We start from the raw sequence: 24,317 nt of genomic DNA on the forward strand, positions 1-24,317 counted from the left end.
CTCATTCTCAAGCAGCTAAGCCCAATGATGAAATTCTCAGGAGCAATATGACCTTTGTAGCGGTTTTACCTCTGTGTCCAAACTAACATAAAACTTGGACCATGGAGTCACAGGGTGCCAGTGCAGGAAGGAACCTTTGAAATTAGCTAGTCCATTTTCTTTCGTTTTCAAATGAGTTGAGTCCAGAGAGGTTAATTTCCTTATTCAATGTCACAGTTTTAATTTGTAAAGTAGTTTCTGCAGGTGCTAGTCTCCCGCCCCCCTTGAAAGTGCTACGGTGAGATCACTGTGATAAATGTATTCAAACTTGTCTCAGTTTGGGGATAAATGAGTCCCTTCAGCCACACTCTTTTGTGTAGTTCAGCTGTGGAAAAGAACCTTCTGGTTATGCTTACATGTTTGCCCCATTAGGGTCGTTCATTATTGTTGCTGTTTTCTAGTTCCTTACACTGTTTACCACAGTTCTTTCAAGGCATAGATCTGTTCAGTGCAAGAATAATTATTTACAAATTAATAGCAAGTGAACTGGATAAGTCTTGTGTTAAACTAGCCAACCCCTGAGCAAATTTCGGAGTAGAACATATTTTACACTTTGATCTGAGAGTAAAAAAACTCAGGTTCTTGGGAACTACTGAGGGGAGGAAATTCCTTTGGAAAATGGGCGGTTCACCAACCTCACTGAGCTGCTGAAAATTTCATTTTTGAGAGTCGCCCCCCCTTCCCTGGAAATGACAAGTCTGAAACTCCCTGTTTCTTTTCTTTCACTTTTTTTTTTGTTTCTCAAAAAATAATACAAAACTACAACCTCTTTCTTATCTGAAAGCCCTGAGGCCAGATGTGTGTGGAATTCAAAATCTTTTAGATTTTTAAATAGGTAATATAGCAAAAATACTAATCTGTCACCCCCAGTAGGCCCTGGAGCAATCAATACTCCAAAATCAAGCACATCTATACTTTATAGCAAAATATAAATATTCATAAGAGGTGGGATAAACAAGACTATAAATAGCCTCATGTCAGTTCCTTTCCTGTTAATTTTACCACTACAAGAATTCATTTTTTTATTCAAATTGCATCAATGGTTTTTATTAAAATATAATTTCTGATACAAGAAATAATTTTAAAACTTTAGCTTATTACAGCTATTTAGATATTAATGTTCTGGATAAGGGAGTATAGGCATTATCAACATAGTTTTATCTTTATGCATTAAAAAATGTGTGTGTGGCCTGACCTGTGGTGGCGCAGTGGATGGGGCGTCGACCTGGAACGCTGTGGTCTCCCGTTCAAAAAACCCTGGGCTTGCCTGGTCAGGGCACGTGTGGGAGTTGATGCTTCCTGCTCCACCCTCCCCCTTCTCTCTCTCTCTCTCCTCTCTAAAAATTAATAAAAGAAAAAAAATGTGTGTGTGTTTATGTATAATGTTTTCCTTTCTTTTCTTTTTCTTTTTGAGAGTAGGGGAAGATAGTGAGACAGACTCCCACACGTACCCTGACCAGGATCCACCCGGCAACCCCATCTGGGACCAATTCTAGAATCAACTGAGCTTATTTTTAGCATCTGAGGTTGAGGGCTCAGACTGGCCAGCAAAGCCATCCTCAGCACCTGGGGGCTGACATTTGAACCAATTGAGCCACTGCCTACGGAATGGGATGAGAGAGAAAAGGGGAGCGGTAAAGGAAGAGAAGCAGATGGTCACTTCTCATGTATGTCCTGACCGGGAATCGAACCTGGGACATCCAGACGCCAGGTCAACACTCTATCCACTGAGCAACTGGCCAGGGCTGTAATGTTTTCTTGATCCACATTCAACTTTAATTTTATTATTATTTGTTGGAAACTACTCAGTCTCATTATACTGTCAGAGATGCATTGGCTATGTTTTGCTCTGGCCTTGATTTTGGCTTTTTCACTGGGCAGGAGTTTCTGAGATTGTCAGGGATAACAGGAGGACCACTTTGCTTTAGTTTTCTATCCCAGATGTCCTCTTTGTACTACCAATGCCAGGGACTTGGTAATAAATTACTTTCCACCAGCTTCTCATCCACTTGTAAAACAGCATGCAGCTTTGCATGTTTATTGTTGTGGCTACTAAAGGGAGCCATTTTTAGTACCTGAAAAGTTACATTAAACAAGAAACAAGAACAGGAGTCGCATATGAAGAGAGAATGGGAGAGAACAACACCAAGGTTTTGTCCTTGTAGAAGTTTTGATCAATCTGGTTGATGCTGCACTAGATGCCAAGGAAAAAACACTCCTTTCTCATCTCAAAGCCTCATAGCCTGATATATACCAGTCGTCCAAAAAACAAGGCTTGAAAAGACACCCAGGGTCTTTGCAATGTCAATGAACAAACAAAAAAACCTGTAGCTGCAAATGAGCTAGGAGGGACCAGAATTGGCCTGGTGTAGGAGGGGACGTATTAATGTAAATGATACATATAACACTTGAATTGTAAGCAAGTTGCAAATAGGAAACCACCAAAGATACTAAAAGGGTAAATAAATAAATAAATAAATGGGGGAATAGAAGAGGAAACGCTACAGTTTTTAAAATGGTAACTTATTGCTTAATGTAGCAACAAAAGATAGCCACTCATACAGCTATTTCAGAAAGCTTCACTTCACATGCAATGCTACTAAAATACCAAAGGCCATACATAACGTCTGACCCAAGCTGCCACCTCATATAGCAAATTCTTACATGGGAGCTTAAAAAAAGATTGTTTGACTGGTCCACTGTCCTGCAGTGTCAGGAGACTGCTTTGTCTGACATATTGAATTTCCAGTGTCTCTAACACTTCCTCCTTTTCAGATGCACAAAAGGTTTTTGTCAAGTTTCTCTTGGTTGTATCACTGGCAGCTACAGACACCATGCCCCAGGCCTGGTGTGGAGTTATAGGGTGTGATTTTGTTGGACCAGTGTCTTCAGAGCTTCTGGATTTTTATTTATTTATTTATTTATTTATTTATTTATTTATTTATTTATAATTTTTTTTACAGGGACTGAGAGAGGGATAGACAGACAGGAACAGAGAGAGAGATGAGAAGCATCAATCATCAGTTTTTCGTTGGGAAACCTTAGTTGTTCATTGATTGCTTTCTCATATATGCCTTGACCGGGGGGCTTCAGCAGACGGAATAACCCCCTGCTCGAGCCAGCGACCTTGGGTCCAAGCTGGGGAGCTGTTTTTCTTTTTGCTCAAGCCAGAGGAGCCTGAGCTCAAGCTGGCCTCGGGGTCTCGAACCTCTGTCCTCTGCATCCCAGTCCGACGCTCTATCCACTGCGCCAACGCCTGGTCAGGCGCTTCTGGATTTTTTTTAGAAATAACTATGAGAGTTTCCTGAAGAGCTGTTCTATGAGAAGCTGTGCTGATGCAAAGTCTTCACTGAGTCCGTTACGCATGAGATTTGCCCCCTGTTGACGTTCTCTCGGAAACCACGTGAAAAAGCTCCGTGACTCACTTATCTTCCCAGGGTGGGTATGCCCACCTCAGTACCTGCCCCGTACAGTGGTGAGGACTAGGAGAGTGTAGGTAGGTAGAGCCGAGATGCACTCATCTGCGGTCATTTCTTGTTACGGTCACAGAACCCGAGCCTGGCGGCCGGCTGCTGCCCGGTAGCGCGCAGGAGGCGTGTGTCACGCCAAGTGCGCGCCTTGGGCGCAGTGCACCGTCCGGTAGAGGGCGAGCTCCTCTCGCGTCCTCCTTCGCCCAGATGGGCAGGCCCCGCGGCTTCGGGGAACCCCCGAGCAAGATCCACAGACCAGCTGCGGTGGCGCAGGGTCGGGGACGTGGGCAGTGAGTGGCTGGGCAAGGGGGAGGGTACAAGCGCACTGTGCGCGCGCGTTCGCGGAGCCGGGATGGGATTGCGGCCTGGGACCGGCCCGGGAGAGCCCGCCGCGGCTGTGCCGGCGCCCGCTGGCCCCGCGTGGCGCGCCGTGGAACCCCAGCGCGGCGCGGGGTCCGAAGGCCGGGACAATGCGGCGCGCGGCGGAGGGCCAGCGGCTCCGCGGCCCGAGCGCGCGCCGCCTTCCTTCCTGCTGGCTCAGCGTCCCCGCGGCAGAGGCGGCGAGCGCGCCGATTGGTGGCCCGGCGCCAGCCCCGCCCCGCCCCTGCGGGCCCCGCCCCCGCCGGCCCCGCCCCTCCCCGCGGGACTCGCTGGGGGCCAGCGGCTGGGTGGCGGGCATTCCCGCCGACTCCGCGCGTCCGCCTCGGGTCTCGCTGGGGAGCGCAGGCGGCGCGGCGCTTGGCGCGGCGGGCGGCGGGCCAGGCCCGAGCTGCGCGGGGCTGCACGCGGCGCCCCTGATCCCGCTGCCCCAGTCCGCGGCCGTTCCACCCGCGTCCGGCAGCCACTCCCGCGGCGGCGGCCCGCGCCCCGGGCGCTGCTGCTCTTTGTCCGCGCGCGGGCCGGGCGAGCGGCGGCGGAGGAGGAGGCGGCGTCCGGGCGGCTGCAGGGGGCCCCGAGGCGGCGGAGGCGGCGGCTCCCCGGCGGCCGGCCGCGCGCGCGCCGCGGCGATGCCGGACCAGATCTCCGTGTCGGAATTCGTGGCCGAGACCCATGAGGACTACAAGGCGCCCACGGCCTCTAGCTTCACCACGCGCACGGCGCAGTGCCGGAACACGGTGGCGGCCATCGAGGAGGTGAGGGCGCGCGCGGCCTCCCCGGCGCGGGGCGGGCGGCCCGGCCGCAGGTAGCTCGGCGTCCGGCCCGCCGGCCCGCCGGCCCCCGCCTCGTCTCCGGCATCCCGGGAAAAGTTTCTCATCCTCCAGATCCGGACGGGGCTGGGCTCCCCCGGCCCGAAACACAAGCCCTTTGTTCCGTGGAGGTGGCTCAGAGGACATGGCTGATGGCTACCTTGGGCCTTTTTAAGACCCCCACCTCCCCCCATTTCCCTCGCGAGGCCCGGGCCGGCCGGTTCTCTCCGCGCACCTAACTTTGGCCCGAAAGTCGGGGTGGCCGATGAGCGGGGCCGGGGTCCTGGCCCGCAGACCCTCCCCGGGCGCCTGCCTCCCGACTTGTTGGAGAGAAGTGCCCCTGCCTGGAGCCTGTTCCGTGGGGCAAGTGTGCGCCACGGAGCCCTTTTCCCGGCTCCGGGTCCGTCCAGGGGAACCGGCTGCGCGAGAAGGGTGTGCACACCTTGTCCAGAAAGGCCCGAGGGGATTCCCACGGCGCTGGGGCGAGGAGTCGGGAGGGTGTGGGGAGGGCCCGGCTTCTGATCCAGAGGCCTTTGATAGCCGCCCGGGTTACCCGTGTCTTACCTGTGACTCCTGACCACCTCCCTTCCCACCAGTCTGGAAAAGGCCTGGTTTTGGTCAAGGTGCAAAGTCATCACGCCTGGTGCTCACTAGTGAGAACACTTAAGGGAACGAACGAGAGAGGCAGGCAGTGTCGGAAAAACAGAGTTTCTGAGTCCAGGGCCACGGCTGAATGGTTTGGGGCAGCTCCTTACTATCTGTCTGCCGTCATTTTCCTTACCTATCAGAAGGGACTCCTAATGCATCCTTTCCAGGGTTGTGATGCAAGTCAGAGACACTGTGTGTAAAAGAGCTTAGCCCTCTGTTTGGCTTGTAACAGGTAACTGGTTTACAAGCCGGACGTGTGCCAGTCTTGAACAGATGATTCAATTTCTCTTGGCCAGAATGTCAAGTTATAGCCTTAAAATGGGAGTATTGTAGGTGTTTTAGACTATGACTGGGCTAGAGTGAGTGAGGGGAGGTCACCAGAGAGCTTTGAATTAAGCAATGGCATTCCCCCCCCCACACTCGAACAAAGCATCTGCTGTTAAGAATTGCTTGGGAAAAAAAATCCAGAATGTTTCTCTTAATGGAAATTTTTTTTTTGTAGACACAAATAGTCAATAATAGGCTAAATCAAAAGTAACAGATTCAGCATTATGACTGTTTTAAGTGTAGTTGGGGCATCCTTCCTGCCTTCTCCCCCCCACCCCCAGTCTGGCAGCAGAGAGCTGCATGTAAACCTTTTATAGTGAGTTCTGTGATCCCACTTCACTTAATTCTACTTGTATCAGCAAAGCTTAAAAATAATGTCTTCAAATGAGGCAGATGGCAGGGCCGCAAGCAGTTTTTTTCATAAGTGCTGGGCAAGAGAAAAATTTCATAATGTTTTGAAAATACACCATTAGTAATGTGTATGGAATGATTGCAACCAAAAAGGTAGCTAGCTGATTATTTCTTAGGGGAAGGAAGCTTTGTACCCGACGCCTTTAAAAAAAACAAGCTTGATTATGTTGTTTAAAGTTCTGTTTCTTTTCCCCACTACAGTTTGTCAGTTAAATATTATTAACATTGCCAGATGTTGGAAAGCTAGGCAAATAGGAACAGCTCGTAAAGTTGGCATACCCTTCCTCTGATTAATTTTAGTTTCCAGTGCGTAATTCCAAAGCTCTGTTTGTGTGCTGCCCTGGAGCTTACCCTAGAGCTCGATTACTGAGCAGATTAAAGAGACTGGGTTTGGTCATTTTATTAAAGCGCAAGCCTGCTCCGAGTTACCCTCCCAACACAGGATTGATTAATGTCTCAAATATGAAAAAACGGAAATCCTTACAGGTCTGTCATCTCACTCGAAGCAAATCCAGTGCACATACTAGGGTGGCAGTATTTGTGAGCGTGGATTGATGAGAAGCGAATTTGAAAGTCCTTTCTGAAAGGAATCACTGTGGCTTCATTTAGGTAATGCTCTTTCCGCGGTGTTCAATGTTCATCCTCATTACCAAAACTTGTTCATTGACTGGTGATGCCCACATATTTTAGTTTTACACAAGCATCTGCTTTTCATACTGCAAAGAGGCGTGAGAATGGGTCTGGTGGCATGAAGTTACTGATTAAGCAGAAAAAATAAAATTTGCAAGCCCTTGGCCCTATGTTTAAACAGATGAGTCATGGAATTACTAAACTAATTTTAAACTGATAAACCTTCGTGAACTTATCTGCTAAAACTCGTTTTACAACTGAAATGTACTATGTGTATATATACGCACACCTGTAGCTGGACTGTTAGTAGCTGATGGATTCCTCCCCTCTGCTGTGACTTTCACATCTGTTGTGTTTATTCCCCATCCCTGCTTTCCATGATAAAATTGAGGATCAGAGAGGTTAGTTTGCTCACAATTACAGAGCTGATCAATTGAAGAGCTGGAATTTGAACTTGGCTCGATGCTCTTTTGAGAAAACTGATGCTGCTTTCTGTTACCATGTAATGCTGGATTCTCTAAATTACTTTCAAGTTCAGAGTCCACCACTTGGCCAGGTATGTGAACTGGGGTGAGCTACCTGGCCGTTTTCGCATTTCCTCAGCTTTCCAGCCTGGATGACAGCCCCTCTTTACGTCAGAAGGCCGGGGTGAGAGTCTAATGTGGAAATGCACGCAGCACAGTACCTGACAGACAACTGGTGTCGTAAATGCTAACTGCTTATCAGATGGTAGGTAGTTGATTCCCAGAACCTGGTGCTGGTGGGGTTGGGCCCCCAAATGGGATTTGCTCCAACCGGTAGGAACATAGGGAACATGAATGGTTCCATGAGCAAGAGAATGAAAAGCTACTCTGTATCTATTAGCCCATGCTTGTTTAACCAGTTTATTCTCTTGACTACAGGTCAGCACATAGCTGTGTTTTAATTTTTTTTCCCTTGATCACTTTCTCTGGGTGAAATCATTATTTTGCATAATTTTAGCATCGTCTAGTGCTGCCCTATGGAATACATCCTGTGTTTTTGGAAATAACGGAAAAAATAAGTAGTGGTGGGTATGAATCTGAAAAGTGAGCTCCCCCCCAGCCACCTTTTCAGGGGGGCTAATTTCTGTCTTTGTTTCTTTGAATCTCTGTTCACTTTTTGAAATAGCCTCAAAATAAGGAAAAAGTCTTTATATACTGAGATTTTTTTTTAAAGACAGAGTTTTATTTTTTACAGAGACAGAGAGAGAGTCAGAGAGAAGGATAGATAGGGACAGTCAGGAACAGAGAGATGAGAAGCATCAATCATTAGTTTCTCAGTGCGCATTGCGACACCTTAGTTGTTCATTGATTGCTTTTTCATATGTGCCTTGACCGAAGGCCTTCAGCAGACCGAGTAACCCCTTGCTCGAGCCAGCGACCTTGGGTCCAAGCTGGTGAGCTTTTGCTCAAACCATATGAGCCTGCGCTCATGCTGGCGACCTCAGGGTCTCGAACCTGGGTCCTCGGCATCCCAGTCCGACGCTCTATACACTACGCCACCGCCTGGTCAGGCTATACTGAGAATTTTTGTGTGTAACGTTAACCTCTCCTTCGGAGCACCATTCGGCTTGCTTATTTGGCTTGGGTACAGATAGTGTTTTAAAAATAAATTTGATGTTGACTCGTAAGTATTAAAATTTAATCTGCTTCCTTCCGGGGCCATAATTCTCGACTCGGTTGTCCTTGGTTACCTTGGAAATCTCAGTGCTAACACAAGCCCAGGGTTCTCACTGTAGGAGTGGACTGAGCATCTCGGCCACCCACAATCCCAGGGGCCTGGCTCTCCTTAGAGCCAGACGCCCCTCCCAGCGGTTAGAGTGGGAACCAGGCCTGTGGGCTTTTTAGGCAAGAATGTGGTTCTGAATCTTAGCCCTTTGTGACTTGTTTAAAAAAAACGGCTCTTCCAAATCCCAGACTAGCAGACTTTGAATCTGTTGTCAGAGGGACGTGCCCTCTTTGCCCATGTGTGTGTTTGCAAATGAGGTTCCGCAGTCAGACAGGGTCGCACTATATGATGCTGTGCTCTGAAATCTGGATTTCTGTGTTTGGAAATTTTTGAGTCACTTGAGGAAGAAAAGGTCTCTTATGCGGGTCCCACCCATTCAGTTTCTTTCTTGTGATTAACAGCAAAAGGACTAATGCTCCTGGTGGGTTCCCAGCCCTGTCATTCATCCTGTGTTTAGAGAGTCCTGCTGTGCTAGGTGATGAGATTAGAATACCAGGAGGAATGAAAGAACCTACAGCTTAGTAGAAGAGACAGACGTCCTATAAACAAGTCAGTGCAGTCAAATACTGTGAGGGTTGTGGCTACATGATTGCCCAGAGACGTGCCTAGAGATGAGAGTGCTCAGGCGTGCCTGGGGCTGTAGTTAGGAGGGCCTTGTACTGTGGTGGTGGCATGCCATTGGCTTCTGAAGTCAAGGTAGAGTCATCACATGCTTTAGTCACTAAGGTGGCTCCCTGTACTCTTCCCTGCATGCCTCCCTGCCTTAGGTAAACATTAGTCCACTCCCAGAGTGGTGGCCAGAGAGGCCTCTGGTTGGATTTTCCCGGCCACCCACTCCACAGAGCTCTGTACAGGCCAAGAATTTGGAGCAATCCTCGCTTCTTCTCGTACAGGCTACATACATTACTAGGTGCTGGTGCCGTTCTCTGTGGAGCATAAACGTGCCAGGTCTGCCTGGTCCAGTGTGGTAGCCTAAGATGAACAGTCCAGTTTCTTGGCTGCACGAACCACGATTCCAGTAGTCAGTAGCTGCACATGTGTTGGATAGTGTGGATTTAGAACACTTTCATCCCTGTAGAGGGTTCTGATGTGCGGTGCTGGGTCAGACTCTTGCAGTTTAAAGTAGGCTCCATCGACCTGGGAGCTTATGGGAAATGCAGACCCTCAGACTCACCTTAGACCTGCTGAGTCAGACCCTGTAGTTTAATAACATCCCCAGATGCCTTATATGTACATTAAAATTTGAGAAGCACATTCTAGACTGTGAGTAAACCCTGGATGCACAGGAGAATCACTTGGGGCATTTTGTAGAAAGAGATACATGGTCTCCTCCCTGAAATTCTGACTTAATCAATTTGGGTGGGGCTTGGAGCACTGCCATTTTTTTCTCCCAGCACCGGAGTTCAGGACTTTCACTTTGTCCCAAAGTTGCTGAAGCAAAATCACAATAAAATATTATTCTTTCCTTTATACGCCCCCCCCCCCAATACACACACCCAAGAACTATTTGTAGAAAAAGTATGGTTTTGTTCATGAGAAGAAACAATATAAATTCAGAACTTACAGCCTGACCTGTGGTGGCGCAGTGGATAAAGCGCCAACCTGGAAACACTGAGGTCGCTGGTTCAAAAAAAACCCTGGGCTTGCCTGGTCAAGGCACATATGGGAGTTGATGCTTCCTGCTCCTCCCCCCTTCTCTCTCTCTCTCCTCTCTCTATAATGAATAAATTTTAAAAAAAAATCTAAAAAAAACAAAAAAACTTACAGGTAAGGGTTAGTTGTATCACTCCTCTCTTTAAAAAGTCTATATGGATACCCAGTCAAAAAAACCAACAGGGTGTTCCCTTTGAAACGTTATCTATACAGGTTTTCAGGTAGACCCTAGGACTGCATGCTGTCTTGGGATGTCCTTGAAGGCTCTGTCATCAGTCAGGTAATGGAGGAAAACCCCAGAGTCCTTTCTTGCAAACAGAAGAGAGAAGGACAGGATAGAAGAAACTGTTCAAACTTCCTCTTCTTTCCTGGAGCTTGTGGTCTCATCCTCCTCAGAAGCCTCCTCAGCTTCCAAAACTTCCCTGTCCTCTGCCACCAAAGCCACCTCAGACTAAAAAGCTACCTTGACCCTTAAGCTTGGCCCAACCCAAAGTGGATTTGTTTTGTCCATTTCACCATCTTCCATGGCCTCCTTGGCGGCTTTGGTGGCTTCCTCACTGTTGATTCTACAAAACCAACCCTTTGGAAGATCCATTCTCCTGGTCGTTGACTGTCCTTGCCCGAACAGATCCATCAAATGACCCCTTCAGTGTCTCTTCTGTAGTTTCCTTAGACAGACCTTTGACAGTGTTTTTGGATGGCTGGCTTCTTGAATTAGGTGATTCCCTGGGTCCTTTCCTTTCCAGACTGATTGCTCTGCCCCTCAATTTCTCTTTGATTACAGGACTTGGAAGCTTCTTTAGCATCCTCAAAGGAAGCAAATTCTATAAATGCATACATACATACCCTTTGGATTTGCCAGGTTGGTTCTGGGGCACTTTGATAACAGTTGCCTTCTCAGCTAACTTCCTGAAGAGTTTCTTCCGTTGCTGCAGAGAGGTTGCTCAGAAGCTGAGTGTTGGATTCACAATTCCAAGTGCTATTCTTCCCATCCTCTGTAGTCTTGGCTTGGACCTTTCTCTCTGTATGACATGGAGCAAGGATCGCCCATTTATCTATCTCTGTTCCCTGCTTTGCTTCCAAGGTTTTCTCTGCATCAGCTTGTCTTTTTTTTTTTTTTTTTTAAATACTTTATTTATTGATTTTACAGAGACAGGAGAGAAAGGGGAGCATGGATTGGGAAGTATCAACTCATAGGTGCTTCATATTAGTTGTTCATTGCTCGCTTGTTGTATGTGCCTTGGCCAGGGCAGCCCAGGGTTTCGAACCGGCAACCTTGGCATTCCAGGCCGAAGGTTTATCCACTGCGCCACCACAGGCCAGGCATGCATCAGCTTGTCTTGAATTCCATATAAACCTTCCCTTTACTCTCTCCATCCTTGCTGATGAATCTGGTCTCCTTCACATCTTCAAACCCTTCTTGTAATCCATCCTGAGTAAATTTATAAGGCAGATATTTTTAGCCAAAAGGGTTCTCGCCTCTCGGTCCTTTTTACTTCCTTTTTCCTTTGGTTTTTCTATTTGAATTTCATTGCCAAAGACTTTTAAACCAGTGAGTTTCAAGACTTTTTTCCTGGTCTTCAGCAGATTCAAAATCCACGTAGCCAAACTTCCTAGACACACCAGCTCTGGCATCCGTAGCTGCAAGATCATTTTTAACAAACATGTCACTGCTGCCCGTTTTGAACTGAGAGGCCGATTTGAGAAGTTCATGCTTCCAAAGTTCTGCAGCATCCACTTTCTGTTTCTAGGCTTCAGGAACAGCTTTCTGTTTGGCTGGCCATTTCCTGCCTTTATTTCCCAGGTGCTTCTTGGACAGATTCTTCATCTTCCTCCTCCTCTTCCACTGCCTCCTCTTCTTTATCATCATCCTCTTCCTCTTCATCCTCAGCTGTGCTCTTGACCTTCACAGGAACAGCTTTGGCAGGAGCTTTCTTTCCTTTGACTGGTATAATCTCCATAGGTTCTTCTTTGGAGTCATCCCCATCTTCATCGTCATTCCCTTCCTCCTCCTCCTCCTCCTCCTCCTCCTCCTCCTCCTCCTCCTCCTCTTCCTCCTCTTCCTCCTCTCCGTCTTCCTCCTCCTTCTCCTCCTCTTCTTCCTCTTCTTCCTCTTCTTCCTCTTCTTCCTCCTCCTTCTCTTCCTCTTCTTTGTCTTCTTCCTCCTTCTTTTTCTCCTTCTCCTCCATCTTCCTCCTCCTCCTCCTCCTCCTCCTCCTCTCTCTCTTCACTGTCGTCATCACCTTCCGCATTACTGTCTTCCTTCTTGGCATCCTTGCCGCTTGGCTCCCTTGGCAGGGGCGGGTGCTGCCTGTCACCAGGGCTTGCTGCAGTGCTTTTCCCGGTGTGTCTCCCTTCTTGCCAGGTATGGCTACTGCCTTGGCTGGTATGACTGCTGCCCCTTTGCCAGGGGCAACAGCAGCTTTCTTGGCTGGTCTGGGAACCGCAGTCTTTTTGTGTTGGGAAAGCCATGGCCTTCTTCGCTGGAGTTCTGGGAGCCTTCCTGCCTTTTCTCAGAGGAAGGATAACCTCTTCTCTACTGCTTTCATCTTCTGACATTTCACATCTTCACTGTCTTCTTCTACCTGCTTGGGAGGGGGAGCCATTTTCTTGGGGTCACCTTGATTTTTTACCAGCCTTTGCGAGTTTTACCATGATAGCGGCTTACGAGGGCAGAATACATGGTGGGTGCGTGGTGCCAATGACCCAGAGGAACGGAATGCTATTGATGGTGGCCGCTGGTACCAAAGGTGTTGGTGTTTTTTAGAGCCTCTCTCTGAATAGCATTGATAATCACGGCAGTAAGTGGATAATTATGCAATGTAGTGTTAGGTAGTGATAAGTACTTTGAAGAAACGTTAGGCAAAATATGGGGATAGAAAGTGACTTTGGACATCACACAACTGGAATTAGGAAAGGTCTCTCTGAAGAGGCAACGTGAGAGCAGGGACTGGGGAGCCAACCAGGGGAGAGCTGGGATCCGAGCACGGCCCGTGGCCAGGCCCTGAGACCAGAACAGGCTGGGCATTCAGGGACAGAACGAAGACCGGGGTTCCCAGGGAGGAGGAGGAGGGGCAGGCAGGGCCCTGTCACACAGGGCCTTGTCCTGGGAGGGAACTGGATTGTGTTCCAATGTGATGGGAAGCTGTTGGAGGGTTTAGGGAATAAATTTGATCTGATGTACATTTTAAAACTTCTTGGTGGTGCCTGACCTGTGGTGGCACAGTGGATAAAGCATCAACCTGGAAATGCTGAGGTCGCCGGTTCAAAACCCTGGGCTTGCCTGGTCAAGGCACATATGGGAGTTGATGCTTCCAGCTCCTCCCCCCTTCTCTCTCTCTGTCTCTCCTCTCTCTCTCTCTCTCTCTCTCTCTCTCTCTCTCTCTCTGTCTCCCTCTCCTCTCAAAAATGAATAAATAAAAAAAAAACATTTAAAACTTCTTGGTGGTTGTTAACTTCTAGGGAGAATACGCAAGCAGGGCACGAGCTTCTGAGGAGAGGCCTCGCCGTCTGCGTTGTTTTCCGGGAGGTCGCGTGTTTGAAATGGTGCCGTTGTCCTGCGAGTGTGTCTGGGATTTCCAGAGCGTGGTTGAAGTGCTGTCAGTCACGGTGGGCTTTTCCCCTCTTGTCTTTTCTCTCTAGCATTTACCTGGCGCTTGCTGTGTGGCAGGCCGGCTATGCTTTCAGGTCTTTACGTCTATTAACTGTTAACTTGTTTAATTATTACAAACACACCCTAAGGTCCAGAGAGCCTAAGGCGCTGGACCCAGATCACAGAGCTGGGACATAGTGGAGGCAGGATTCAAAGGTGAGCGCTTTGAAAACCTGAGTCCTTTTGGAGACCTGGCCGATGGACTCTGCGGAGCCTGGGCCTGGAGAGGCCCTCCATGCAGCTGCTTCGGCCACTGGTCACCAGCATGCTCTTCTGTGTTAGCATTCTAAGTTGCATTTGTTGCATTTCTTGAGTGGACGCTTCTGGAAAATCTCACTGCTACCCTGTCTCCTCTCTGCCGCCTTGGTCCTCGTCCCTGCAGAAATGGCCCCTGCTCACTGTCTTCTCTGCTCTGCGGGCGTGTCCAGCCCCACAGAGCTGGTGGCCCTGGGCACTGTTCACAGCCTGGCAGGAGGCCTGCCATACTAACAAGATTATTAGTGATGTCATCGCTCTGCTCATGCTGAAGATGGCTTTGTCAGTGTGCTCTTTTATACACAGACGGTTGTCAATCAGATGGATGACAAAAGATAGGCCCCTCTTGTGATGAATTCCCTTGTCTTTCAGGATTCTAGCCAGGTGATCAGAATTTGGGGTGCCTCTTTTCCTAGAGTCCTAGAAATAGTCACATTCTGATTTTGTTCTGTGTTGTTCTTAAACGCCAGCCACAATGGCTGACGTTTCTTTGAGCCTTCATTCTGTGTGAAGGGCGGTGTGGTGTTTTAAATGGATTATGGCATCCTCTCGCCAGTCCTCTGAGGTCAGGCCTGGAGTTCTCTGTTTTCTAGTGAAAGAAGCCAGGCTCAGCCAAGATACATGGCTGCGAGTCCCCCTCCCATAAGTAGTAGCCACCTGAGGTCAGCGTCCTCATTGTCGTGTCCTTGGGGGTCTTACACCTGTTGGTCCTTGACTGTGCCACCTGGCCAGCTCCCGCTGGGCTCACGTTGCCTGTGAAGATTCCTCGCTGGGTGTTTCCGTGGGTCTCTCCAGTGCGGGCCCGTCTCCACTATGGCTGAGATTGTGTGCCGGCGGAGTCGGCAGACACTAACCCATGGCGGGGAGGTATTTGGTATCAGAGGTGCTTTATTAAGTGACCTAAACTGCCTAGAAGTAAGTTAAAAGGACATACTTGAGCCTTACAGAACACTGTCCCCGCTGTGGTAAAGGACCCCAAGGCCAGATGGACAGTGGTAAGATCCACGCCATCCCTCTGTGTCAGCAAGTTCATGGTGTGAGCAGCGGCCCCTGAAAGGTGAATCGCAGATGAGGCGTGTCTAAGGCAGCTCTGGACCAAGAGGTCAGTGCCCTGTTGGCAGTTAGGGAACTTTGGGGAGATGGTGAAAGGAAGAGAGAATAGTAAGTCCTAGTCTTTTCTTCATTTCTCTGACGGCCCTGACTGGTTACTAACTAGCCCTTGGGCCGTGGGCATGTGGTTTCCCTGGTCCAGCCTCTGTAGCTGTGACAAACTGCAAAGCCTTCCAGCTCATAACACTCTGTATCTTGACTTTTCCTGACAGTCTCCTCTTCTTTCTCCGGGCTATTCATAGTCATGCTTTTGAAGAGTTAGAGTGAACATCAATTTTACCTCTTTTATTCCTCCCTTTAGGGCCCCTCCCCCCCAAATGTCAGTGTGGTGTTGGCCCTGAGCTGGGATTTCACTGGGTGCACCGCTAGTCCAAGTTTGGGAGACATGGGGCTGTTTGCACCCATGTCACCTTGAAGCAGCTTTTGTAGCCTTTGCTGGATCCCTGGGTCTTGATTACTTCTTAGCTGTGCTTTGCATCTTAGAAATGAAGACTGTTAATGAGCACAGGGTTTTGTGGTCATTAAATAATGTGGACGGTTGAACTCTTAAGTAAATACTGATTTTCTTATATTAAGGTTCTAAGAGCTTTTCCCCAGGGATTGGGGGGAGCCAGTGTGTTCTCAGCATTGGAAGAGAGAGTTCTCTATTATGAAGCTGTGGTTTTCATATTTACTCTGTGGATTTGGTTGTATTTTTATGGTAAAGTGCAAAGGTCACTAGTCAAGGAGTTACTAGAGTGATTCCGGTTTTAACTGGGTCTCCACCTTGCTCTGTGACCTTGAGCAAGTCACCGCCCTGAATGTCTGGTCTCTAAAGACCATCTGTCTCGTTGATCTCTGACTGCCCACCCCAACCCCCACCTGAAAATCCCTGGTTCTTTGATTTGTAAAGGCTCTGGAGTGAGTGGTGGTAAGAAAATCAAGCAAGCAATGGTTACTTTGTAGTTTTGGAAAGAAAGTGTAGTTCTGCATTGTCTCTCTCTGCAAGTGGAGTTTAAAAAAATTTCCCTGCTGAGGCCTAAGAACGCTGCTGGGAACCGGGCGGGAGCCAGGCCGTGGGGAAGCCTGGAAGTGTTTGTCATCTCTCCCGTGCGCCTCAGAGAGTGTTGTGGCCACTCTTTGGTGTGAGTGCAGTGGGGCTGTAGCATGCCTCACAGGAAGAAAAAGCCCTTTATAGAAAAGAAGAAAGCTGTGTCTTTTCACGTGGTCCATCGGAACCAACGAGATCCTTTGGCAGCAGATGAGACTGCACCCCAGAGGGTTCTGTTGCCTACACAGAAAATAAATGATGAAGAGAGACGAGCAGAACAGAGGAAGTATGGTGTATTCTTTGATGACGACTACGACTACCTACAGCACCTGAGAGAACCATCTGGGCCCTCGAAGCTGATTCCTGCAAGTACCAGCAGTGTACCCAACAGCAGGAATGAAAACGAAACATCAATAACTTTGACCACTGGAATTAAGTTGCCTTCATCAGTGTTTGTGTCAGAGTTTGAGGAAGATGTTGGATTGTTAAATAAAGCAGCTCCTATTTCAGGACCTCAACTGGATTTTGATCCTGACATTGTCACAGCTCTTGATGGTGACTTTGACTTTGATAATCCAGCTAATTTGCTTGAAGATGATTTTGTTCTTCAGGCCAATAAGCCAACAGAAGAGGAACAGGGGATGGATGTATGGAAATCTGAGGCTGAAGATGGCAGCGAGTGGGAAGACGTGAATGATGAGAAGGAAGAAGGCCGTGATGACAATAGCTGTGACTGCAGGCTCATTGTCGGATGAGGCTTTGTCTGCCCCTGGGAAGCCTTTCAAGGTTCTAGAAAATCACTTGTTCTGGGAGGAGGAAACGAAAAGTCGCTTTACTGAATATTCTATGACGTCCTCAGTCATGAAGAGAAATGAACAGCTGACCCTACATGATGAAAGATTTGAGAAGTTTTATGAGCAGTATGATGATGACGAAATTGGAGCTCTGGATAATGCTGAACTGGAAGGTTTTATTCAAGTGGACAGTGGTTGCTTAGAGGAAGTCTTGAATGACTACTATAAAGAGAAGGCAGAGAATTGTGTAAAACTGAGCACTCTTGAACCCTTCGAGGATCAGGACTTGACAGGGAGTGAACCTGACGGGTCTGAGGAGGAGGAGATTGTCTCTGTAGTTCTTGAAGAAGTCAAAGAGAGGTGGGATTGTGAATCCATCTGTAGTACATACTCAAATTTATATAACCATCCGCAACTTATCAAGTATGAACCAAAGCCCAAACAAATCCGAATATCTTGTAAAACAGGAATACTTCTCAATGTCTTACCTAAGAAAGAATTCACAGCAAAGCAAGTTGAACTAACGCAGATGATTAATGATAGTGACCTGCCCAAAGTGTCAGCCCAGCCATGCTCTGAAACTGAAAGCAGAGAAGAGAAGAGCAAGAAAGCAAGCTGTAAGAGAAGAGTGCAAGGAACGGAGAGTAGAGAAGAAAGCTAACAAATTAGCCTTCAAACTGGAGAAAAGAAGGCAGGAAAAAGCACTGCTGAACCTGAAGAAGAATGTTGAGGGTCTGAAGCTGTGACAGTGGAACATTTAGGGTAAGGCGCATTCTCCAGAGAGGCTCCTTTTTGAGTTCAAGAATGAACGAGGATCTTCATAGACAAGACTGACCTGCCGTTTTTGTGGCAGTTATTGAAAAGAAAAGTGCGATGTTTGTATTTATACCAGCAAGCTTGTACATATTGTATTGTTCTTAAATTTAATGTGATAGCCTTAGATTTGCTCTGAACTGAATGACTTCATGGATGTGAAATGTGTGGATAAATTAAAGAAAATTGTCTTCATAAAAAAAAAAAATTCCGTGGTTTCCTTATTTTTGTTGTTGTTTTTTTTTAAAAAAATTGAGATACAATTTCTGTATCATAAAATTTACTGTTCTTACAGTGTCTATCTAATTCAGTGGTTCTTTTATAGTCACAAAATTGTTCAGCTATCACCAGAATAGGTTTATCACCCCAGGAGAAATATCACCCCTTAGCACTCACTCCCTATTCCCCTTTCCCTCAGCCCCTGACAGATACTGATCTACTTTCTGTCTCTGTAGATTTGCCTAGTCTGGGCATTTTATACAACAGAATTCATGTAATAGAATCATACAATATGTGGTCTCAGGTATCTGGCTTCGTTTACTGAGCATAATGTTTTCAGGGTTCATCTATGTTTGTGTGAATCTGTGCATTCCTTATTCTGTCTGAATAATGTTGCCTAGTGTGGATGTGTGATGTTTTGTTTCTCATTTATCAGATGATGGACATTTGTGTTGTTTCCTGTTTTGGGCCACTATGAATAGTACTGCCGGAACATTCTTATCCACGTTCTTGGTCAGCCACATGCTTTTGTTTCCATTGGGTGTATACCCAGGAGTGGAATTGCTGGGTCATGTGGTTACCCTGTGTTTATTGTCCAAATTGCCTGCACCACTTTACATTATCAGTAGCAGTGGGCAGGGTTCCATTTCTCCACATCACTGTCAACATTTGTTATTGTCTGCCCTTTTGAGTGTAGCCATCCTAGTAGGTGTGAAGCAATATCTCAGGGACTTGGTATATATTTCCTTGATGGATGACTGATGGTTCTGAGCATCATTTCATGTGTCTGCAGCCATTTGTGTATCTTCTTTGGTGGAATGCCTATTCAGTCCCTTTGCTCATTTTAAATTATATTTATTTGTCTTTTTTTTTTTTTCTTGTGGGAGAGACAGAGAGAGGAACAGATAGGGACAGACCAACAGGAAGGGAGAGAGATGAGAAACATCAATTCTTCGTTGTGATTCCTTAGTTGTTCATTGATTGATTTCTCATATGTGCCTTGACGGGGGGGGGGGGGGGGGGCTACAGCAGACTGAGTGACCCCTTGCTCGAGCCAGTGACCTTGGGCTCAAGCTGGTGAACCCTGCTAAAGCCAAATGAGCTTGCACTGAAGCTGGTGACCTCGGGGTCTTGAACCTGGGTCCTCCACATCCCAGTCAGATGCTCTATCCACTGCGCCACCGCCTGGTCAGGCTATTTGTCTTTTTAATGTTCAGTTGAAAGAGTGCTTCACAGATTCTAGAAACTAGAGACTCTCCTTAGATATACAGTTTGCAAGTATTTTTTCCCATTATTGGATAATCTTTTCACCTACCTGGTGTCCTTTGAAGAACAGAAGTTTTTAATTTTGTTTAAGTCCAGAATATCTCTTTTGGTTTCTTGTGCTTTTGGTGTCGTATCTAAGAAACTATTGCCAGATATAAAGTCACAAAGTTTTACACCTGCCTGACCAGGTGGTGGCGCAGTGGATAGAGCGTCGGACTGGGATGCAGAGGACCCAGGTTCGAGACCCCGGGGTCGCCAGCTTGAGCGTTGGCTCATCTGGTTAGAGCAAGAGCCCACCAGCTTGAACCCAATGTCACTGGGTCCAGCAAGGGGTTACTCGGTCTGCTGGAGGCCCACGGTCAAGGCACATATGAGAGAGCAATCAATGAACAGCTAAGGTGTTGCAACACACAATGAAAAACTAATGATTGATGCTTCTCATCTCTCTCCGTTCCTGTCTGTCTGTGTCCCTGTTTATCCCTCTCTCTGACTCTCTCTCTGTCTCTGTAAAAAATAAATAAATAAATAAAATTAAAAAAAAAAAGATTTATACCTGTATTTCCTTCTAAGAGTTTTATAGTTTTAGCCCTTCCATTAAAGTTTTTGATCCACTGAGTTAATTTTTTAAATTTATTTATTTATTTTTATTTTATTTTTTTACAGAGACAGAGAGTGAGTCAGATAGAGGGATAAACAGGGATGGATAGAGATGAGAAGCATCAATCATTAGTTTTTCGTTGCAATCATTAGTTTTTAGTTGTTCATTGATTGCTTTTTTTTTTTTTAATTCATTTTAGAGAGGAAGGGAGAGACAGAGGAGAGACAGAGGAGAGACAGAAGGGGGGGAGGAGCTGGAAGCATCAACTCCCATATGTGCCTTGACCAGGCAAGCCCAGGGTTTCGAACCAGTGACCTCAGCATTTCCAGGTCAACACTTTATCCACTGCGCCACCACAGGTCAGGCTAATTGCTTTCTCATATGTGCCTTGACCGCAGGCCTTCAGCAGACCAAGTAACACCTTGCTGGAGCCAGCGACCTTGGGTTCAAGTTGGTGGGCTTTTGCTCAAACCAGATGAGCCCACGCTCAAGTTGGTGACCTCGAGGTCTTGAACCTGGGTCCTCTGCATCTCAGTCCAATGCTCTATCCACTGCGCCACCGCCTGGTCAGGAGAGTTAATTTTTAATATGATGTGAGGCAGGGATCTAACGTCATTCTTTTGCACGTGAATATCCAGCTGTCCCAACACTGTTTGTTGAAAATGTATTCTTTTCCTACTGAATTCTCTTGGTACTCTTTCAAAAATCAATTGATCTTTGAAGTAAAGGTTTATTTCTAGAATTCCAACTCAAATCCACTGTTTTTTATGTCTATCCTATGCCAGCACAGTCCGGATTACTACTGTAAGTTTATAGTAATTTTTGAAATTGGAATCTGTGAGTTCTCCATCTTTGTTCTTCTTTTCCATAGGGTTTCCTGTGTTATATGAATTTTAGGATTGACTTGTCAATTTCTGCAAATAAAAATGTCAGCTGGGAGTTTGATGGGGGGAGGTATTGAATCTGTAGATCAACTTGCAAAGTATAGACATCTTAACATCTTTTTATCTGTGAACTTGGATTGTTTTCCCATTTATATAAACTTTCGTTTCTCTTGAGCATTTTGTAGTTTTCAGTGTAGAAGTCTTGGACTTCTTTTGTTAAATCTATTTCTAAGTATTTTATTATTTTTGATGCTATTGTAGATGGAACTGGTTTTTTAAAATTATTTTTATTTATTTATTCATGTTTGAGAAGAGAGAGAGAGAGAGAGAGAGAGAGAGAAGGGGGGAGGAGCAGGAAGCATCAACTCCCATATGTGCCTTGACCAGGCCAGCCCAGGGTTTCAAACTGGAGACCTCAGCATTCCAGGTCAACACTTTATCCACTGTGCCACCACAGGTCAGGCGGAACTGTTTTCTTAATTTCTGAATTGTTTATTGCTACTACATAGAAATACAATTAGTTTTTGTATATTGATCTTGTAGTCTGTAACCTTTGAACTTGTTTATTAGCTCTAGTAGGTATGGGTGTGTGTGTGTGTGTACATATGCGTATTCCTTAGGATTCTTTTATACACAGGGTCATGTTATCTGCAAACAGACATAGGTTTCCTAGAAAGCCGGCGGTCATACAAAATGACCGCTGTTCTAGATATTATAAATTGTAATTAAAATGATTTGTGCAAAGGTGTCTGCTAATTCAAACTGAATTACCCAGGGCAGGCGGCGAGGACGCCCCTTTGCTTAGTGCCCCACGGGGTTTCCCCCTTCTACTTGCTTAATTGCTTAAAGTAGAGTGCAATGAAGGAAACCACTGGCAGTACATTTCTTAAGAGCCACCGCTAGCTCAATAAATAAAGGTGATTTAAATAATAAAATGTTAATTCACATGTCAAAGATCTCTTTGTACACAACATTTCTTGTGTAGCCTTCCCCCTGACCTGCTCAATTTGCGTTCAGCTGTGGCAACTTCACCCCATTAGCTAGTACAGTTACGCAAGCAACCAATAAGCTATCGGCGACAGACACTTAAGCCGCATATAATAAAGATTTCTTCTTAAGAATCTTATTTATTTTGCCTGACCAGGTGGTGGCGCAGTGGATAGAGCATTGGACTGGTATGTGGAAGACCCAGGTTCGAGACTCTGACCCAGGTTGCTAGCTTGAGCATGGGCTCATCTGGTTTGAGCAAAAGCTCACCAGCTTGGACCCAAGGTTGCTGGCTTGAGCAAGGGATTATTCGGTCTGCTGAAGGCCCATGGTCAATGCACATATGAGAAAGCAATCAATGAGCAACTAAGGCGTCACAACGAAAAACTGATGATTGATGCCTCTCACCTCTCTCCGTTCCTGTCTGTTTGTCCCTATCTATCCCTCTCTCTGACTCTCTCTCTTGTCTCTGGGGGAAAAAAAAATCTTATTTCTTTTTATTGCTTAATTGCTGGACCAGTTCTTAATCGTCTATAAATGCCCAGTGGGTTGCACAGTCCCAAGGTTCAATGACTTTGTTGAATAATGGACTTTGGTGTTAAGAAAACAGTTTGTACCTGACTATTGGTGGCTCGGGATAGAAACATGGAACAACTCAAGTGATGCAGTTATGAGTTGATGCTCTCATCTCTCTCCCTGCCCCCTTTGCTCAAGAAGAAGAAGGAGGAGGAGGAGGAGGAGGAAACGGAAACAGTTTGTATGTACAGCTAAAATTTCTTATAATTTGTTTTGTTTCTTCTCCTTCAGGCTCTGAATCTCCTGAGAAAATGAAAGATATACCTATCTGGTCTTTAGTTGCAAAGTTAAGTTAGTGGAAATGTCACTTGCGTTGGTAGATAGGTTTCAGACATTTGCGTCACAGCCAGGTGTTTGATGGAACCTGAGAGGTGTCCAGGCAGGAGCCAGGCCTCTTCAGTCTCTGCAACAACAGCAAACTATGAGCAGCCCGTTGTTTTTGCTGGTTAGGGTGGCTTTTTGGTTGCTTCTTTCTGTAAGCACCACGTTAATTGGCTCAGCCTGGAGACCACTCAACTCTTGGCAAAAGGTCGATGTTGAGATGCCTGGTTTTCTTCTCAACTTGTAAATTCCCGTTTGCTTTTCTTTTTTTGGCAAGTGGGAATGAGGTGTGTGTACTCCGTAGGCTGTGGGCTGTCAGAACCTGTACCTCAGTTTTCCGTGGTTATAGCTTGCCAGATCATGGGCTTTTGACTTGGAAGAGGTGCCTGCGGGATGGGTCTGCCGGCAGGGAGAGGGCACAGAGACCCAAGGTAGACAAGATGGCTCTTCACCTTCTCCGCTTTCCTCCTCTCCCTTCCTGCACACTGCTGTGTCAGTCTTTTCCTCAGGGAGTAGGTTGCTTATGCTACAACCCAGGCAGTGTTCAAAGCTTAACATCCTCACCCCCCTCCCTTCCCGTGCCTCCCCTCTTCTCTTCATCCTTGGGTTGTATCTCAGGGTCCTCGGGCCTTGCGCTTTCTTTTCAAAGTAGGATATTCTGGAGGCGACTGGAGGGAGGGAGCTTGACCCTGGGGTGTCAGGCCAACCTGCCTTCCTGCCTCTCTCATCCGTCTATCACACGTCACACTTGAAACTGCAGTTTCTTTGAGGACAGTTAACGGGGGACTTTCCTGCCACATGGCCTTCCTCGGTTTTCCAGGACTGGGTTGATTGTCTATCTTTAAATAATGATTTATTATCTTCTGGAGCTTAATTTTTGAAGTACAATTTTCTTCCTTTGTGGTCAGAGCAAAAGAAAGGAGGTTTGATGGATCTTGTGACAGCACTGCTTTAGTTGGAGCTGGTAGGAAGTCTCTTAGGGCTCCTTGCTTTACTGCTATTTTCATTCACCAGCCTCCTTACATCCCTCCCGACTAGAATCCCTGCGGAGGAAGCCCGTGGCCCTGACATTGCATTCAGGGTCTTATTCCTGCTCCTCATGCGCCACCAGCTGCGGTAGGGTTCAGACACTGGGTTAGAGTTTTGGTTTGAATTAAGGAGTAGCAGTGCCAGCAAACGAGTGTTTCAGACATTTGTTATTGTCCCCCTTTCCCAGATGTAACTGTTCAGTTGAATCATTAGGGCCACTGGGCCTAGGGCAGGGTGAGGACCTGGGAGTAAACAAAAAGAGACTCTTGGAAGAAAGCAGCTCTTGAGGAGTCCATTTTGGTTCTCTGTCGTGTCAGGTCAGCCTTGGGGTCTCAGAAGAGACCATGCAGTGAGGTTGAAATAGCAAGGACCCAGTGCTCCGGCTTAGGCCTCTCTGCCCGGGGAGGGAGGAAGAGAGAGAATGAGAGCCCGCGGGCTGCACGAAGCCACAGCAGAGCTTGTTTCTTGATGTCTAAGTTGGTCCTTAATTGGGGCCAGCATCAGTGCCTTCTGCTGTCGAGTCTGTCGTCCCCCCCGGGAGAACTTTTCATGAAAATAGATTTTGAGTTTTCCTCTGTCATTTTGAAGAGCTTTAGTTCACCGGGAAAATTCATTTGTGTGGAACAACGACTCCTTCCTTCAGTATTGGCCCAAATGTCGCTCAGGATG

General features: G+C 47.0%; 1 protein-coding gene and 2 pseudogenes across 5 annotated transcripts in view; 2 read left to right on the forward strand and 1 right to left on the reverse strand.

Moving 5' to 3' along the window:
* The first annotated feature begins 4,165 nt into the window (after window positions 1–4,165).
* The window catches only part of ASAP2 (ArfGAP with SH3 domain, ankyrin repeat and PH domain 2), a 160,908-nt gene continuing 140,756 nt past the window's right edge, over window positions 4,166–24,317 (forward strand). For 4 of the 5 annotated variants that reach the window (XM_066385982.1, XM_066385983.1, XM_066385985.1 and 1 more), the window contains exon 1: window positions 4,166–4,642. In XM_066385982.1, coding sequence (XP_066242079.1) covers window positions 4,517–4,642 — 126 coding nt within the window. In that variant the 5' untranslated portion in view covers window positions 4,166–4,516. The remainder of the gene's footprint in view (window positions 4,643–24,317) is intronic. The other variant, XM_066385986.1, reaches the window with a different exon arrangement.
* LOC136405627 (nucleolin-like) lies at window positions 10,561–12,769 on the reverse strand (annotated as a pseudogene).
* Window positions 16,196–17,701, forward strand: LOC136405444 (protein LTV1 homolog pseudogene; annotated as a pseudogene).

This window comes from Saccopteryx leptura, chromosome 5 (genome assembly GCF_036850995.1).
Source record: "Saccopteryx leptura isolate mSacLep1 chromosome 5, mSacLep1_pri_phased_curated, whole genome shotgun sequence".
NCBI classification, from domain to species: Eukaryota; Metazoa; Chordata; class Mammalia; order Chiroptera; family Emballonuridae; genus Saccopteryx; species Saccopteryx leptura.